This window comes from Amblyomma maculatum, chromosome 8 (genome assembly GCF_055883805.1).
Source record: "Amblyomma maculatum isolate TAMU_Amacu chromosome 8, ASM5588380v1, whole genome shotgun sequence".
In the NCBI taxonomy this organism is placed as follows: domain Eukaryota; kingdom Metazoa; phylum Arthropoda; class Arachnida; order Ixodida; family Ixodidae; genus Amblyomma; species Amblyomma maculatum.
In genome coordinates, this window is record NC_139351.1 from 118,765,826 (window position 1) to 118,785,757 (window position 19,932).

General features: G+C 47.8%; 1 protein-coding gene across 5 annotated transcripts in view; it reads left to right on the forward strand.

The window, feature by feature from the left end:
• The window catches only part of Pka-C1 (Protein kinase, cAMP-dependent, catalytic subunit 1), a 410,566-nt gene that overhangs the window by 286,490 nt on the left and 104,144 nt on the right, over positions 1–19,932 (forward strand). The window contains exons 1-2 of one of the 5 annotated variants that reach the window (XM_084577416.1): positions 6,591–6,717; positions 9,368–9,496. The exons of 2 other annotated variants lie outside the window; for them this stretch is intronic. In XM_084577416.1, coding sequence (XP_084433542.1) covers positions 6,699–6,717; positions 9,368–9,496 — 148 coding nt within the window. In that variant the 5' untranslated portion in view covers positions 6,591–6,698. Of the gene's footprint in view, positions 1–6,576; positions 6,718–9,367; positions 9,497–19,932 lie in introns of those variants that run through there. 2 more of the 5 variants (XM_084577413.1, XM_084577419.1) reach the window with 2 other exon arrangements.

Sequence of the window (19,932 nt, forward strand, 5' to 3'; positions counted from 1 at the left end):
CAAACGCTGAATTCAAATGAGTTTGAAACTTGCCTTTTCAAGGGGCTCGTCGCATTCCTGTATGTCCCCATCAGCCTAGTGCACTTCCGTTTCCGGTGTAGTAGGCTCTGCTATTATCGTTGAAAGGTGGGACACATTTTGGCTCACCAAACTCGCAGCCAGGCCATACGTCGAAGGACTTGCTGCTGCTTTACAAGATGAAGACATATCATAAGGGTAAGGTTTCATCGTTGCCGAAGAAGAAACCATCAGTGCTGTCCGTGTGCGCCTTGGCATCGCCGACAGCCGCCTTTGTTCTGTACGATGGCTGTCGAGATTCATGCACCGGAAGCGGAGATTCAATGCTGCTAGCGGGGAAGGAAAGCGATCTTCCCCGATATGAGGGATTTCATACTTTCATTCCATCGCAGTAACTTTTATTTGGCTTCTTTAACAAAAATACTGGAGCCCGTTCGTAGCCTACACTCCAGGGTTGACAGCATATAGGGTATGTACCCGAACGGGTTGCATACTTAAGCAGAAATACATGTGGTATAAGTGCGAATACCAGAAGCTTTCCGGAGTTTATACAGCGTTGCCCACAATTCCCCATTGTGAAGCTGTCCAGCCTGCTTACTGCACGTCGAAGTTGCGCGATTTCAACGCACTTGAACTCTTCTAAGCATCCGCCATGAGATGTCAGTGTACCCAGCCTTTATAGCATCGCATATCGGTCGCTGGGTCAGCGCTCTGTGGCTGCACGTCGTTTAAATTACCGTGGGGTCATTGCACCGGGATAATTTTTATTTCCCTTGTCTCGTGCTGGGAACGTTGCAAAGCTCTGATAAGTATATAGTGCTGCTATGAACGGCAGGTATGCGGTAGTTGGTTGCCCTCATCCTTCAGAAGATAAAATTCGTCTGCATCCACGCATTTTTCGCACAGACCACTAACCTAGTGATCAATGCCCTGTAAGGGGCGCTAAAATGCAGGGAAGGATTATTCTTCGTGCCAAGATTGTGACGGGATTTAAATAGCAATCTTACACTTTGTTCTACTCCGTATTTAAACGGTCATGAAATGACAAAAGTGAGGATAAAAAAAAATAAAGGCAGATACCGAGAGCGACTGTGATGCAATGAGGCGTACCGTAATGGAGGGGTCATTGGCCCCTTGGCATGAGCAGAACTGTCAGCACACGGGCATTCTGTCTTTCTCTTTGGAAGCGAGAACATAATCATCGGTCTCTGCCTTCATCAGCCACAATTCGCCCCCTTTTGTAGTTTTTTTTTGTTGAAATCTTTGAGTGCCACTTGTCCGTCAGCTGTCTCGTTCCGAATCTTATGGCTCCCATGAGTTTTTTGTTTCCCAGTGTAACCCTAGGTGGTCGAAATTAACCCTGTGTGTGGAACTCATGCGTAATCACTTCCTTATCATGGTATGCCTCGTGGTTGGACGCGTGCAAACGTTCAAAATTTTCGAGGAATCGAATATCCTTCTGTTTAGTTCGCAGAACAAGAGAAATAGTGCACATTAAATGTATATTTATATGAATGAATTCTGGAATGGTTTTCTAATAATTGGTACTGAGCTGGGATAGCTCACGCCGTGGTTTTCTTTGACGACTGATTCAATAATTTCAATAATAGGGTCCCCTTGAACTTCGAACTGCGTGCTTCCTAGATCGCTCTGCGCGAGAGGGATGCCAGCTCCTCGACGCGGGTCATCGGTATGGCGGCGTTCACTGTGCTCATTCATGGCATGGGAAATTGGGCGATGTGACGAGGCAAAGACAGGCTTAGTGAACCAAGCCTTGATGCACTATTTCGGAATTCACAGGTCACATACACGCAGCTCTTAGTCACTCTCACGTACAGAGATATTGTACCGGTAGCATTTACGATATTATCGTCAACTGTAGTGGTAATTTTCCAATACGCATGACTTGGCTGTCATGAAGTTTACGCCAGTTAGACGACCCTTTAAGCTAGTTGGCTCGGTCTCGAGACATAACTGCAGGAACACATGACACACACACACACATGACACACACACACACACACACACACACACACACACACACACACACACACACACACACACACACACACACACACACACACACACACACACACACACACACACACACACACACACACACACACACACACACACACACACACATTCCTAATGCGAATTGCGCTGCAGTTGAGACTCACTGTGAGTTTAGTTTTAGATGCTGACATCTTTGTGTACATATAGTTATGGAGCTTCAGGTTTGAGTCTTCTGATAGCTAGAACAGTGACTTCATAAGCGCAGCATCTGACCGCACTGCCGCTGCAAGTTCATTTATTGTTTTGCACTGATAATACGAATGTTCACAGCAGCGAATGTTCGCAAAAATATCCGGTTCGTATTTCATTATGTCTTCCACGGTTCATATTCAGTTTGTCAAATATACTATTCGCTCGATCCGAAAACTTACAGCCCATAGTGTTGCTTCAGAACGTAAAAGTGAATAGAGGTCGATCAATCATAGAATAACTTCCAGCTAGCCTATTATGGTCACGTGGAAAAGACGTGCACACAGCTGCGAGTTCATGTACGACGCGCTTCGTGTGTGTCATCTGGCTAGGTTTTATGCGCGCTTTCTCCCACAAATGCTCCCGTCTTTCCGACATATTCGGGCCTCACTGGAAAATTCTAGCATTGCAAAAGTCCTCGTCCTTCGGTTGTTGCTGTACTGTAAGAGCGTCTCGCGGCGTGCGGTGTCGCAAGGCGATCTAGTTAGAGGCCTTGCATGCTCTACAACGAACACTCTCTCGTGTTTGAGAGATGTTGAGAGATGCGGCCGGATGTTTTGGATCTTTTTCGTCCGTGTGGGGCTCCTGGTGTTGACAGGGACGCGTTGTGGACTGAATGGTGCGTGCGTGTACTCGCGCTTATGTTTGCGCTCTTGAAAGCCCCTCTAGCGCGGTGAGATGGTCCATTCTCGCTCTGCCCCTCTCCCGTTCATCTCGGCACTCGTATACCAGTAGATAGTGCTCGCGAGCTATGGGCATGCTGGCGGCAGCGAGGAGAGAAGTTGCTCTCTGTGACAACTCATGGACATAGACTGTCGGCAAACAAGATAGCGGAGCGTTTCTGCTTTCGCTTGTCCTCTTCCTCTCTTGTTGTTCTTACTTCTATTCGCGACCTTCAAGACAGTCGTAACGTTGCTCTTGAACAAAGCCCGTTCCCATAACGCACGAATCCTTTTATATTGCTTCGTCTAACCGCGGGCGTAATGGGATTGTACTTGCATCTTGCCTGGTGTGTGTGTGTGTGTGTGTGTGTGTGTGTGTGTGTGTGTGTGTGTGTGTGTGTGTGTGTGTGTGTGTGTGTGTGTGTGTGTGTGTGTGTGTGTGTGTGTGTGTGTGTGTGTGTGTGTGTGTGTGTGTGTGTGTGTGTGTGTGTGTGTGTGTGTGTGTGTGTGTGTGTGTGTGTGTGTGTGTGTGTGTGTGTGTGTGTGTGTGTTGCGCGCGCGCGCTCCTATAGCGTGAATGCCTTTCTTGCGCTGCAGTTGTTTCGAGATTCCGGCTGCTCCCTCAAAAAGGTCGTATTCCTGGCGTAAGCTCCTGTCCCGTTATGAGACAACTACTTTTTCGAACAGTGTGTCGTATACTTGTCATCATGCCCGACTTATAGCGTCTGACAGCGTGTCAAATGCGTCCAAATAACAAAACAAATGGGGACGCGATTCCGGCTTGAATACAAGCTTACTTTCCTCCAAGGTCCCTTTATTGTTGAATCGTTACGCGAACACCGATACTCAGAGTACTTGAAAGTCGTGAGCATTTGGTTCGATCGAAATTTTCCATCAAGATTTCCTCCTCTCTCGGTCCTTCTTTCCTTCCGCGGGTACGCGTAAGACGTCTTCGATCGTTTCGATGAAGATTCCTATGCCACTACCCCTTTCCTCATAGCTTCCTCTGGAACGACTCCATTCTTACAACGTCGAACTCTCTGTACACGTACACTTGGTTTTGGTAGACAGGGGCTGTCGCTGTTTGCGGGGGACATAGACGCGTTCTTTCGACCGGCATTTGCGTACAGCCTCACGTCCCTCCGGCACAGAAGGCGGCCGCAGCAGCGGCAGCGTTTTGGATGGCCTCGACCGCAAAGCTTCGAAGCGGCGGTCGACGGGAGATAACCATGCTTCTTATCGTGCGACCAGGAAGGCGGCCGCTTGCCTTGGCGGTGCGGATGAAGCTAATGGCGTTCCGATGGGGCTCGAGCGAAACGGAGGCGTGCGACCCCAAGGCCGAGAATCCCGGCTCGGTCTGGAAACTGTCTCGCTGATGTGATGGTGTTCAGGTGTATGTTCGGATGATTGCTTCAGAAAGGGGAGACCCTTTATATCCACGCCTCTTGCTAGGAACTTGCAGTTGTTTTATTGCTCATCGATGAGCTGGTCTTCAGTTCATGCCGGTATTTTGCGAACTTAGCCGTCAAACCTGGCTTAACAGTTACTTAAGCAGAACACGCGTTATGAGGGGTTCGCTTATTCAGTTCTCTATTGTCGTAGTGGGGAAACAGTTCCAGTATGGAGAGCACACCACCTTGGAAGTGTGCCAGTTTTTCCGACGCCCTCATGAACTTATTTGCAACCGCTTCGTCGCGGGGATTTCTCGATAATTTAGGCGGCCCCATAATGCTACATCTCTGGTACTACGTCACCGCCTCCTGATATGTGGCAATTGAACTCTGCCGCGGCGAGTTTTTCTGCCATTCGAGATTTTTCCGCTCTGCGCGATTCTCAAACGGACCACAGGTTTGCGGCGGCCACCAACCCTTTTGTACGCCGGCTACCCGTTCTGCTCTCACAAGCATTTTAAAATTTAATTTTTGCGGCTTAATACTTGGTAGGAAGAAGCAGTATCCCAATAATGTTTTCTGAAAGCGTTCTAAACACTTATTCAGACACCAGCATCAACTAGCTTCTTGCACACGGATGACCTTACTGTGAGTAACGAATCCGGGCTCTAGACTGGAACAGGGACACGAAGAGAAGTGTATGAACTGTCGCAGTGATGGCTCATTGAAATCAGCGCGAGTAAGAGTTATCCCAAAGGGCAGGTGGTGTACCCATTTCCACGATAGCATCGCCGCGGCGGCTCAGTGGTCAGGGCGCTTGACTGCTGAATCCAATGACACGGAATCGAATCCGACTGTATTTCGATGGAGGCGAAGAGCAAGGCGCTCATGTGCTGTGCGATGTCAGTGCACGTTAAAGAACTCCAGGTGGCCGAAATTTCCGGAGACCTTCACTACGGCGCCTCTCATAGCCTAAGAGATAGAGAACCTTTATTGTGCAAGAAAGAGGATATGTTGGTGTAGATGGTGAATGCCGGCATGTTTTGGCCCGCGTCCCTATAGTCCGGGATGCCGCCAAGATCCCACCGCCTCTCGAACCCGGTAGGCGAGAGCAGCTTGTGCCGCACTCGAGCATTCAAGTTGGAAGGTCTCCAAAGCCTCTTTAGTGGTGGTGGGGTGGGAAGTCCTCATAGCCTGACCCACTCTGGGACGTTAGAGCCCACAAAACAAACCAGACCATTTTCACGGCATTTGGTCGCGGGCCGTGCGCCAGCTCCAAGGTACCTCACAGCATCGCAAGGAAAGATCGCACATTGCTAGCTCAGTTGCAAGCATCACTTCCGCCTTTTCCCTTCCGTTCCCTCTCTTTTTCTTTCTTTGTTTCCCAGAGGCCCGGATAAGTGGTAATCTTGCGTCGCACCACGGTCAGGAGTGTCGATGGTGCACTCAGGCGGACGATGTGTGCATGCTTTGGCGCGGAAGTCGCCCCTGTATATTCCGACATGGCTGCGCGCGCAGTGACTTACGCGTATACCAGGTTGCTGGTAGCGCTGTCGTTGGCCGGATGCCGCATTGCGAAACGATACGCGCTACACACGCGCACAATCTGCACAATGACGCCTCGCGAACCTGTTTCGCGTTCCCTTACGTGCAGTGCAGGCAACGGTATACCACGAGCCGCACAGCGACAAAGTGAACCGCGAATCTCCAGCTATCCTCCTAGAGGACAGGACACGGGATGAAAAAAAAACGTTCCAAGTACTAAAGGGCTGCGTAGCCAGGGCGGGACGAGCAGGCGACGAACTTGTATGCGACACATGTTTTCTTTGTTGTAACGAAAGTTCAGACGTCGCTCATACTGCAGCGCCGATCGAATGCATTGTGCACACCGATCCAGATTCTGTGCTGATGGCTTCTGTCGTGCTGCGTCCAAGTCCCAGCTTCGGAACTGTGCTCGGGTTATGACGTTTATGGCTTTTGTTCGTGCCGAAGCAAGCGGTATCACAGCGTCCGTCGGTTCCCGACAGTCCTGCTCGCTGTGCGGCAGAGGCGGTGCTGTTCTCTGCGTATTCCGTGCATGCGCGGTGTGTGATACTGCGCCCGTGTGCAATACCTTTGCTCAACCGGTGAAACTCCGTACGCGCGCTCGTTGTGCGTCGTTGGGGATACCGAAGGCTGCAAGCTGAAGATCTTCCGTGCGCGCTTGGTTCTGGTGGTGGTCTGTGGTGGCTGGTGGTGGTGGCGCTTGTTTGTGCGTGGTGATAGGCGGCGGTCTTTGTGCGCAAGTGGGCCCGGCACGCTGGCAGGATATCTCGGAGCTAGCACTGACGCCGCCAAAGCGTTGGAAACGCTCTGCAACTGGATGACGTGGCCAACAGGAGGTAGGAGGTTGTTTAGCGCTCTCCTGTCAAGGCATCCAGCACCGAATGGGGTCTCTGTGCGGAAGGTTGTTGTTGAGCTGCGTCGGGAAAGCCTTTCAGGAACGCTGCACTTAGCGGCGGGCTCACCAGGTCTTCTCGGCACCGGTTTCCTGTATAACACAACGGGTCACTCAATATCGTCGATCTTGCTATAGACCACGGTCAACTTGAAAAACTCTGCGTCCCTAACCAATATTACGTACATTTCTGAAACTGAGCGCTGTAAAGCAAATACGGCAAAACTGGAGCATACAGCTACTGGCTTTGAAGTAAGCGCTTGCGTATATGTGATTTGTTTGTCCGCACGTAGCCTTCTTTGCCTGTACAACACTGCGGACAGCAAAGTGCATTTTTTCTATCTATTTCTTCGCTGCGTACTGCCCTGGCGCTGACGTGCATACTGCAGTTATGGTTAGTATAGCTGTGCAGGGTTTGTATTCCGAGTTTGCATCGTTTTCGAAAGTCTCATCTCCCTGACCTCCAGTCATCTGATTGGTGGAAACGCCGGAACCGGAAGTGGTAGTGCAATCATATTGCGGAGTTTCAACCAATCAGATGAGTCGAGCGGTTAGGGAGGTAGCCACACTTGTGAAAATGACGCAAACTTGGAATACAGAGCTGCATTTCGATATTAAGCATGCATAGATATATTAGGCTGCTTTATATAAGATTAAGCGGTGCGTTCCTTTTGGCACTGCCGGCGTAAATTTAAGCTTAGATTGTCTTTGTGTCATTCTTTTTTTCTTCACGGCTCTCTGTCAGTGCACACTTTGCCCCAATTACGATAAACCAAGAGAGAAGTAGCCAGAAGGTTTTATTTTATGAAATTCTGTGCGTAAATATTGATCGTTTTCTACTTACTGTGGCTTTCTTTTCCTGGAACCGAATTTCTCTTACGTGCTTCTTAGCCTCATCCGAGTCGTGGAGGTTAGCAGATTTCCCGGCCGCTTTCAATGTTCAGACGAACTGAATATAGGGCTGTTCAAGACATGTAGTGAAACGGCTAAACTTTCAAGACAAGACTGCGTCTCCGAACCCAATAAATTCACCGCAGTTTATTGCAGTATTTTTATTCCTAGGTTTATGGATGATAGGAGTAAATTATTCTATTAACGGCACGGTGAGAACAGATGGTTGGCCTTTTAACGAAACGCAAGTGTCGCCCTCGCCGGCCAATTTCGTAAGTAAAATGCGTGCGTCGACACTGATTTTATAGCGCGAATCTTGGAGGCTGTGCTACAGCGTTATTCGCACTCTGAGGAGTGACCCGGATATTATCTTTATCTTCACATCTAGCAATAATGAGGGATGCCATTTGTGAGGATCCGTGTCAAATTTAAGGGGTAGGTGGGGTTGAACCGTACGGTTTAGAAATACTTTTTTTGTTTGTTTGTTTTTAAAGAACTGTTCCTGGCGACCGCTCGCAACCAAATAGGGTGACACCTTACCGCGCGTTCTTGTCCGCCCCGTGCCCGTTGGCATCAACTAGGCGTCAGCTGGGTGTCTCCTGGGCGCTCCCAGGTGACGCTAAAGTTCCTCGATTCTTTGAAAAATCGGATCTAGGGTCTTTAAGTGACGCAGCGGGAAGGGGCGTAGTGGGGTGCGCCGCCGCAACCTGTTTGTTTGTTTGCTTGTTTTTCAGAGCTGTGCGGGAAAGATAAGATTGAGCATCATTTTTGACTGCCGATATGATCGGCGTCGGGTAAACTAGCCTAAAATTGTTTTCGCAGCGGAGACGAATGATGGGTTGCTGATTCTTCTGTTCGTTTTCTAGTTCTTGCAGTATTCAGATAAACTGAATATATAACCATTTAAGACATGGATCCAACCTACAATTAGCCTTTCCTGCTCCCTTTACAACATTGGAAACCGGTCTATTGTGGTAAGGACGTCATAGATTTGAATAGATTGGCAGTAAGATGTATAAATCCGATTTTCTTGCCTATAAATGTCTTAGTCAGCCGGGCAACCGTTAACGTAGCTAGAAAGTACCAGAGATAGAATTTTTACTAGGGAAAATAATGCGTCTTGCTGTCTGTTTAAGCAGCTCCTCTTGCACGCAAATACCTCTGTGGCCGGGAATTCTGCTGGTTCGAGGGAATTTTTTTTTTTTTTTTTTTCAGGGAGGAAACGCCACAGTCGCTATCTCAGTTATTAGGTGTCATCTTAACCGTGGGTGGAGGATACGAAGGAGGGAATGGAAGAAATGGTGAACGAGGTGCCGTAGCGGAGGGCTTCATAATAATTCCTGCCAGACTGAGTCCCTAAACGTGCTCTGACATTTTCTTTTGCGTTTCGATGGAAGCAAAATCATTCCCTAGATTCCGACGTGGTTAAAATTCCCAGTAAGAAGTGAGATAGTTACTGTGGCTTTTTTGTCCCGAAACCAGTGTTGCCCGACGTGCTTCTTGGCCTCGTCTTCTCGCGTTGCGTAATCGCGCATTTCTTAGCCGAACAACGGACGATCCGTTCTGTCCTCGCAGTTTTTTTCCTCTACCGGAGTACACACTGCATAAGCGGGCTCGTCCCATATATAACGTACAGCTGTCTTTCGCGAAATGATGACTGAGTGAAGCGTGGCTCTCTGCTTGTGTTCCGTGCCACCGTGCAGCCAGCTCAGCCACTGGACTGACCCTTGCCGCCGACAAGCCCGATCGGCGGCTGTCCAACGAGTCCAAAGGTTCGACGCGAAATCCCCCGGCCGACAACCTGGCCCCCGTGTGGAGCGGCCGCGTGTCTTGTGAGTCACGCCTGCTCGCTCCCTATTTCCCTCTTTCTGCGTGGAACTCGTAACTTTGGCGCGTGCAGCGCCTGCATTCTGAAACTAAAACTGCAGACAACGGTCACACTATGCATACGTTTAGCGTATAGGGGCACGAATTAGCGTAGATGTATACACCGAACCAGACTAGCGTGTACTGCGCATGCACAATTGCAGATGCGCGCCCCCATGTGCTACATGGGGGCATCGAATCGGTAACTCGATGATCTCCGAGATCGCCTAACGCGCGCGCAGAGGTGATCTCGGAGGCCATGGCAACTGCTACGACTTGCTGCGCGGCTGCCCGCCAGTGCTCTAACATTTTCATGTTGCCTGCCGCTGTACGCGCGAAAGCTTTGCGATATGTCGGCTCACAATATTCACGCATAACGCGTGTATTAGAGTCAAAGAGGAATCCGACATCCTGCACTCTCCCTGTCTTACTCTGTGATGTTTTTTTGTTTGCTTTTTTTTTCGTATAATCCAGCGCGTACCGAACTGATAGGTAATCGAATGGCACAGGTGCGGACATAAGTAAACGGAGCAAGCTTTCCCCTTCATATTAAAATCACGCCTCTTGCACTGGAGATAATAAAGCAACATTTGTCCGAGTGAAAGGGCACTGGCGTCTACTACCGGTTCGTACATACCACGACTGCCAGTTTAAATTATGCAGCGCCTGACAAATATTTAGAAGGAAATAGCGTGCTCCATTTACTTTTGTCCGCAGCGGTAAATTTATTTGCCTGGGATGGAATTCCCGCGTCGCCAGCTACCTGGAGCCTGCGCCCCAAACTTATCACAAGAATGGGATGGTTTGCCCGCGAAATTCGGATTTGAGCTCCGTATCTCCTATACCGACAATGCATTAGTGAGGCTCCGTTGGACATTCGGGAAGCGCGCTGATAGCACTTAACGGGCTCATGGTGGAAATCTCCTTGGCTTTAGTCGGTATCTGCGTTGTCATAGCACATGCGTACCTCATGCCAGCTGTGGGCCGCATCGATCGCAAACTTTATCATTACAGCGCAGGAATACAAAGGACACAGTGGTCTGCAGCAGACAAAATTCTGTCGAAATACGAGCCATACTTATACAGTGTTCAACGCGACAGGCAGGACGAGCGAACAAAGCACTAACTAAAGCATTATGGTCACTAACAATTATTGTAGGCAGGCTGACGTAGAGGTTGATTTTTACCGTTTTTGTTAGTTCACGCAGTTCTTCTTTTATCCATCTGTATTCCAGATAGATGTGATTGATTGGTTTCCTAGCAGGCGATGTCTGCGAGCTCCACGCACAGCAGGCGCGGTCAAAAGTAAAAGAACTATGCTATTAACTTCTAACATTTTCACACGCGGATTATGCGGTGCTATGCACGTCGGCATAGCGGACACTCGCGCGCTTTGTATAGGCTAAGTATAGGCTTTGTATAGGCTGTTTTTCGTTTCATTCGTTATAGCCGTGGTGCGACTGCATTCACTTCACGAACTGCTGTTCCTCTCTATTCCATTCTTCATCGTTTGGTTTTTCGTCATCCACACAGTAATTCGTAGATTGAGAAAGCTCAGTAGTGCGGGTCAATTAGAGTTATCATAGCGCTATTCGCTACCATGAGTCTCCACCGCGAGAATGCAGTGCGTACATGCTGGTTGGTTCCGACGTGGTACGTATGCGCGCAGGCCGTCGACCAACATGCGGCGCCACCTGGCGCTCTCAAGACGATCTGCGCATGCGCAGCAGAACCCGCGGCAGCGATAGAGTGGCTAGCAGCGGATCGAGCTATGCTACGACTCTCTATTGCGGTTTAGTAGCGCCACTGCTGTGAGGTGATGGTGTCTCGCTTTCAGATGGTTTATGCGCGTGCTCGGGGGCTGCAGGACATGCGCGGGACGAGAACCCATGTACACTGATAGGGAAGAGTATAATGCGTCTGTCGCCGCAGTATGCTGAATCTGACAACTTCTTGCGGTTGAGTGGAACACGTTGCTTCTAACGTGCATAACTGGCTGGCGAGATCGCGCGTACAGCAGCGCACGTAAGAAAACCGTCGCGCCACGCCCTAATAATTAGCTAGCAGTTCACTCTAAAAGCGCTTTGGGATGGAGTAGCCGTGAACGCCATAGTGCGGACATAGCCTGCTGCGTAACAGTAATAATAAAAGCTTAGCCGACATCGTGAAATTCTAGAAAGGCAGCGAATGCGAAAGGTTTTATGTTAGCCTTTTTTTTCCAAAGAGCTCTGTTGGAAAGCACGAAATTAGTTGTGAACTCGGCCCATGCTACTCATGCCATAGCGAAAAAAAAAAAGAGGGGGGGGGGGAAGAAATCCTCAGGCGAAAATAGAGGGCTGCCGGACCGCACACCTTGTTGGGCCATTCATATCGCGACGCGCTGTGAAAAAGGAGAGGATTATGGCATAAACAAGTTTGAGAAAGAGGACTTATAGTGCCCAAAGATGCTGGATCGAATCCCGGCCGCGGCGGCCGCTCTTCGATGAAGGCGATGGAGGCGCCCTTGTGTTGTGCGGTGTCAGTGCACGTTAAAGAACCCCATGTGGTCGAAATTTCCGGAGTCTTCCAATACGGTGTCTCTCATAGCCTGAATCACTTTGGGACGCTAAGCCCCGTCAAGCAATCAACCATCCAAAAGGAGCACCGCTGAGTATGAGCCGCAGGAATGCTGACGCTGCAAGGTAACCTGTCCGCACCTTCTGGTCGATACGAATCCACGGCGGTGCGCCTTCGAGACGGTTAGTACACAAAGAATGCGCAGCACTTAAAAATAAATCAATGTCCTATCGCCACGCGCCGATGAAATATCGCGTGCGCTGCTAATGCTCCCCGCTCAAAATTACTATCGTCGACTGCGTTGCCGGGCGCACGACGCCTTCTTAAAATGAGCTTTGTTCGACACTTCTCACAGCACTCTTCGGGGGCATCAGCCGCGTTCAAACAATACACCCTCTCCCGCTTTTAGTGGCGTATGAGTGTTCTCTCCCCCTCCGACTATGCTCGCTATACAAGCACGTGGCGAAGAGCGGCTTCAAATTGACTGCGCGCAGCTCATAATGGGTGGGGGTCGTTCGATCAGTTGTCGGAGCAACGGAAAAAAGATACCCCTTCACTCTCTCTCTCTCTCTTTCCGTGACATCCCCCCAGATTATGCCTGCATAATAACTTCGCTATGTGCGGTTATCCAAGCGCACTTAGGCGCGCCGATAAGCGGCTTGCCTCACAGCACCTCGAGCACAAAGGACGCATAGTGTTTGCTTGCTCGATATAGCGAGTGCTTGCTGCTTTTTGTTCTGTTTTCATTTTTGTGGCGTGTGCCCGTAATGTTGAGCGGATTCTCCTACAGAGGGTGGCACAGGCTGATGCGAGGTAATGTGAGGCATCGCAAAGCGCCACTGCGGTACAAGAGCAAAAATAAGCAATAAATAATAGACATGCGATACGCTGCACGCGGATATGTAACAATGGACAATGGAGGCCAAGTTTTCATTTCCATTTTTTTTTTTCGTTCGCTGTACTTATTTTGGCCCTCCCCCTTATATCTTTTTTTCTTTTCTCGTACCAATGTTGAGCCATATATGTGTATTCGTAATGTCTACTCTTTCTGTGTTTGTGTTCGTTGCTATCTTTCATTTACATCTCAACCAACGCACATACCACCCACTGTGCGCGGAGGCGCCGCATCGCTTGGCTCTGTCTTATGAACAGTTCAGATCCGGATTATCGTTGGACAGTAATGACATACGCGTTAAACGTTCATTAAATGTCTGGTTTTAAAAAAATAATTTGCTATAATAAAGACGGGTGTGCATATATTGTTTTTTTTTTCTTTTTTTGGACAAGAGCCAGAACGCCAACCAGAACTCAACTTAGAAAAAGCACGAAAGATTCTTATAAGCGTGAACTGTATCGATGTCGGAGCTTTTTTTATACATGCTTCATAGATTGGAGAAATTCAGCACCCCAATTTAATGAAATGTCATGCAAATGTTTAGGCAATATCAGCAAATAATTTTTTTATTTGGCGGTTTAATTACGATGTCAAAATCTATATATCTGACCCAATATTGTCAGCAAAGAAGGCTTGCAGAGTAATAAAATAAATAAATAAATAAATAAATAAATAAATAAATAAATAAATAAATAAATAAATAAATAAATAAATAAATAAATAAATAATAAAATATTATTAGAATGTTGCTTAAAACTATTATATATTATAATCTGAATGCAGTAGAAAACAATAGATTTATTGAGCGACCAGAAATACTGCTGTGTTACAGGATATTGCTTCAAAGACCGATATTACAGTCTTCCTTTCTATTGTACACAGTTCAGCAGCGGAAAGATAAAGTAGCTAGAATGTATGTAACTAAAGCTATTCTATTTCCTCGCACCACTATAAATCCACGCTTGTATTATATATAGTAGCGTAATTGTAGCCGTGCACAGGGCGTAAAACAACAGGGCAATGGCTAGTATGGCCATTTTTCCCTGTCTCCGCTGTTTTGTTTATTTTATTGAATTGAGAAAGCCACTTCCGACTCTCTCAACTAAACGCTTTAGCATTTTCTCTTGCAGAGTCATATAACTGCTTCATCAGCGACAGGGCTAATGATTGCATCGTTATCGTTTCCTTCTGGATTAAGGTTTTCCACCGATCTCTTCATATTCTTGGCAGTCGATGAGAAAGTAGCACAGCTGAAGGAATTAACACCCGAAACAGTCCGACCTATAAGGCTGAATATTAGAAAGAAGGCTCTCAATATTGGGTCTCACTCATTGTTGATTTTGCGCAGTATCTGTGAAGATAATTGGCGGGCATTATTTGGCGCCTTTCTTTCTCAAAGAATTTGCAAAAGCTAAATCGATAGACAGTCTAGCTCTAGCGGAAAAATTTGACTTAGTTTCGGTTTCTGGTTCTGGCTCATTTTGAAGATAAACCCGTTTTCACACACACACACACACACACACACACACACACACACACACACACACACACACACACACACACACACACACACACACACACACACACACACACACACACACACACACACACACACACACACACACACACACACACACACACGCACGCTCACGCACACGCACACGCACACGCACACACGCACACGCACGCACGCACGCAGAAAAAGTGAGTTTATCGTAGCGACAGATTATCGTAGCAACGTACGTGCGTACGTACGTACGTACGTACATACATACATACATACATACATACATACATACATACATACATACATACATACATACATACATACATACATACATACATACATACATACATACATACATACATACATACATACATACATACATACATACATACATACATACATACATACATACATACATACATACATACATACATACATACATACATACATACATACATACATACATACATACATACATACATTTCACTTTGTGCGCGATATCAGGGTTGCTCGCTTCCAGGGCATACTCTGCGCTTAATTTCCAGCATAGCAGAAATACATTCGCACTCCGTTTTACAAGCTGTTTACAGCAATACGAACGGCAAGGGCAATCTGGGCCAATCAGGGCGGCTTGCACTAAATGATTGCGTTCCTGCGCACTTGTAGCATCCGCCAGAAACTGACTTGCGGCATGCACATGCAGTAACAAAAATACGCAGTGCGCTGCATCCTGATTGGCACAGGTAGCCTTTGCTTTTCGCATAGTGCTGCGCAGAGCTTGTGAAACGGAGTACGTGTGTTGTTTCTACAGCAGCTGTTTCGAAAAAAAAAAAAAAAGGTTTAGACCCTTACCTTTGAAGATTACGGCCATACTGAAAGGTGAGTGAGAGGCCTAGGTCGTCGTTACATTTTTGTAGTGCTTCTTACAGCCTGTGAAACGGAGTATAATCATGCTGCAGCTGTTTTTTAAGGGTGCATGCGGGCTGCTTCTCTCGTCAAACCCACTTTCTCTCCGCACAGCAAACCTCACTGTCTATAGCGCTCGGCATAATGCGGAATTATGTACGGAAATCGCGTCGCCACGGGTGGTTATACCCTTCTTCACAAAGTGTAGAGTATTACGTTAAAGTCTTTCGCGCAGCTGTTAAAAGTAGAAGCCAGAAGTATGTTCTTATCGTCCGTATACTAGCACTCGTTTCGTTTCAGCGTGCTGTCAGCGCGGGGAGAAAAGCTTTTCGTGATTGACTGAGACGCAGTCATTCCGCAAATTAACCAATTTTTTTTTTTATTCTGCCAGTGTCCGACCAATCTTGACGGAGGATAAAAAGAAAAGGGAATCGAAATAAACAAAAGGTTCTAAATTACCGGCCCAACCCAGTCGAAATAAACTACAGAACCGTGTCAAAAATACGACAAAATATCCGGTAGTTCTGTCGTTAACGTCAGATTTTCTGTAGTTTTTCTGTATTATATTTCTGTTGTCTGTAGTTGTAACTACACAACTTTCTGATGTTACGACAGAAATTTCTGTTGTCACATCAAATTTCCCGTCAAAAACCGCACAGAAATTCTGTCGTAGCAACAGAAAATTTTCTGTAGTTTTTTCAGGCTTTGAGGATTGGCAGGGAAGTATCCAGGTGAGTTGCGACATAAAACCAACCGGCATTCATTAGTCACGGAGTTGGCTACGTACTGAACTGGTGATACACAGTTACATAAACTGCGGGGGACGATTGTTCCTTCGCTCTCCTGGGGGAAGACACTATTACTATTCTGTGCCAACCGTGTTCAACTTTTACTATTTTCGCCCCTTACGTAAACCCGTCATTGGCGTTCGTCAACCTAGCTTCATTTCTATCTATCGCCCTTGTCGCCTTACATATGTCCCCCTTTTTCCAGCAGTGAACCGTGGCCGGTCGAAATCCTACCTTCCAGCACTTTCCAGGTTTTATATCTACTCCCCCCCCCCCCCCCCCCTCTCTCCTCCCATCGCCGGGACCCGCGGGCGATGACGGTAGAAAAGAACATAAACAAAATAAATCGCTAAGATAAAACATCAATGAACCGCCAAAGGAGTCAATTGTCGTCGCAGATATCTCTCCATCACGGGTGCGCTCGTCAAAGGTCACAATAACACCACACACGCTTCATCTCTGGGGCAACGCTGGAACTGTGCGGAGCGAACTGCGCCTTTGCTGCCGTCTAGTGGTCATCCCGTCAACGAATAGCATCTCGCAATTTTTCTTAAAAGCAAACAAGTGACGCAATTCAATCACTCTTGCGAAACACTTTTCTGTCATCTCCGTCTTTTTTCGGCAAGTCCCCCGATTCCTTTGACACACGTGCTCAGACGTGCTCGCCATTGGGGGAGCGGACAAAAAAAAATTGAAAGTAAAAGGAAATAAACAAAAAGCGAAACGCAAAAACAGACATTGCAGCGAGACTCGGCTGGTTTGATCCGGAGCGGTGGCGGAGCGCGCGGGCACGCCAGGGAGGAGAGTGGGGAGGAGAGGAGGAACGTGGTTCTGACGTCATTGTGACATCACGTCAAGGCATTCGTGACGTCAGAGCGGAGAAAATCGTCCCTCGATTCGATTGAGCTCCGACACGCCCGGATGCTCCCGGCAGCGCGATCGCGATTTTCGCATAAGGCGGTGGCTGCACCCCCGTATCCGAAGAAAACCGCGCAGCCCTATTGGATGGAAATCCCGCGTCGCCCAAACTGACTCCGGATGCTCCTACCCGGTCGCAGCAAATGAAGGATTGCGAAAGCAGCATGACATTCGATGGTCGGTCTCGATGGGCAACATTGCACAATGGTCAATGTGTTAAACCAATCGTGAAAGCGTTCAAGCGTCTATTTATACTGCTGTGCCTTGTGTCTGACCGGCTCACGCCGTTGGCTCTGCAATCATAGTAACGATCGGCACTGCATGACAGTCGATGAGGTTACCAGTCTCGAGGGGGTTCCTGTATGTAAATCATTAGTGTGCTCTGGGCGCCTGACTGGCCCGCGCCAATTCGACTGCTTATTTAAGAATGGCGGCCAGATTTGCATAATCGTCAGTGTGACGACAAGTCGTGAAGCGTCCTTACATACCGTCAGCGTCGTGCACGCGGTCCGTGAGTGGCTAACGCTGATTCAGTCTTTTACACCGCTGCATGGAACTAGTGATGCAATGATGTACCTAGCCTCCCAGGGATCGATCGCACTGGGCGCACCACCGATCGAGGCATGCCACTTTTGTTTTCTTTTAAAAAAAGGTCGTTATTGAAGACTTAGTGACGCCGCAGCGACTCTTTCGCAAAGTAATTTTGAACGTAGAAGGCCGCATCGCTGAAATTCCGGGCTTATACACGTTCATTTATTTGCCAGGTACAGAGGGCTACGTGTAGTGATTGTAAAATGCGCGCTTTGTTTCTTTTTTTTTTCGCTTTTAATTCATAGCCGGTCACTTTGAAAAACTCCGCGGAGCAGCGTTTTATTAGCATATTCTGGCTGCTGGCTGCTTACGAAATAAATCTGAAGTAGTCTTGCCTGACAGATTTTTCGTCTCTTGAACTCGGGCTGCACTGGGCAGCTAGTTATCGAACTTACTTGGCAAGACTTTTTTTTTAAATATATTTTTCATTGGATTGCACTGGTGAAGGGACCGGTACAGTTTTCTAACCACGGTTACTGCACGCTTTGTGGCGACTAGCATAACTGTCCACTGTAGTGCAATACTCCCAGCAGAAACTGTTTCCTGGTCGACGCCGCCATGTGTCATGTACTTGCCACTTATAACCACGAAAACAAAAACCGATATTTTCTTTTTATAATTACAGTGGTAACTACGGCTTAAATGGGAGGATGAAATTACATTTCAAAAGGAGAAAAGACGACACTGCCAAAGGAAACCTCTCGTTTTTCGTTGTTGCGATGAGCGCCAGAGCAGCTGCATCACTTTTCGAGAATTTCGCGATATTCAAGGATTCAAATCTGCATAGGCTGTAGATAATGCATGCAAGGTGCTTTCGCGCTAGTATTCAAACTGATGGCGTAATAGATGATTTAACCTCGAGCTTCTCCTCACAGCACTGAAGTTCTGCTGTGAAGCTCGGTGATGACTTCACGCACGGTAATATTTCTGATGTTCGTTGCCTTCATCCACGTCCTGCTGGGCCTTTTCTCACGGGGCTAATCAACATTTCTAGGGCTTTGTTTTTGGCAGCTTTGTTATTATTTCTTCAAACGAAGAGTGTCTATGCAGGAAATGTGCCGGTACCGTCAATGACGTCATCATGCGTCCCCCACCCGTCGCTGTGCAGTGCAGTGAAGCCTGATAGCCGTCGAGGCTTTAATCGCTAATTGCGCCATTGTTTCAAACGCTAGCGTCAAGATGTTTCGCACTCTTTAAGTGCAAGCTATAATCATTCAACCGCTCGAAACTCATCGAAATCTAAAACCGGTGCAGCTTCCCTAAGGACGTCTCCTGTCCGCATCCACGAGTGTACAGGAAGTATTCATGTGACGTCACGGGTGCCATTTTGTGGTGCAGAGCACAGATTCAACAGTGCAAGCTGGAACAGATAATGATGAGCCGATTAGGTGTACCTGCAGCCTTTCGCCGGGTTTCATACACCACTAAATGACCGCCTCTGTAACTTAGGTGCATATTTCTATATGTACATGGGGGAGATGGGGACGGGCGGCGTATCGGCTATAGCCTTGATTATGTCAACGGAAGCGTTTCGTTACTTCGCACAAACTCTATTTTTCACCTCTCTTTCTACAAAAAAGAGATAACCTATTTCAACTTTATTTTTTAAGTAACCGCCCACGCTAAAGTGGCTGCTAAAGATTAGCACCGTGACATCAATGCTTTAATAGAGAGATTTAGCATACCGTGATCCGCGATCCGTCCCCGTGACTCTCTACCGCTCGTGGGACAAGCTGATTGGTTCCAGTGCGGCAGGTCTATTTGCCGACATCCAGTATGTGGCGCCATCTATCGGCATCAAAGTGATCTGGGCATGCGCAGTGGAACGCGTGGTGGCGGATCACGGTAGCGGATCGCAGATCACGCTGTGCTAAATTTCTCTAATGGTGACTACTTCGTTACAGTAGCGCGGCCACGTTGAGTCGGTAGTTTCCTCACAACCTATGCTGTACAGGTGGCGCAGTTTTCGAAGTAATGTTTATATATAATAGTAACGCGCAGCTGGGACAAGTTAGGAAGCCAGAAATGTGAGATTTTCCCGGCTTGCGTGCTGACCAACTCATCTCTAATGATCCCTTGCCCCTCAGGTAAATAATTGCAATGTTCGCGCTTTAGTTTCTTCACGAAAGAACTGCGAATAAAACTTAACCCCTCCTGTCTTTGGAACTTTTCGGAAGTGTTCGGTAATGCCCGGCAAGTAACGCTAGGTAATGTCCGAGCATTACCGAGCGGTAATGCCCG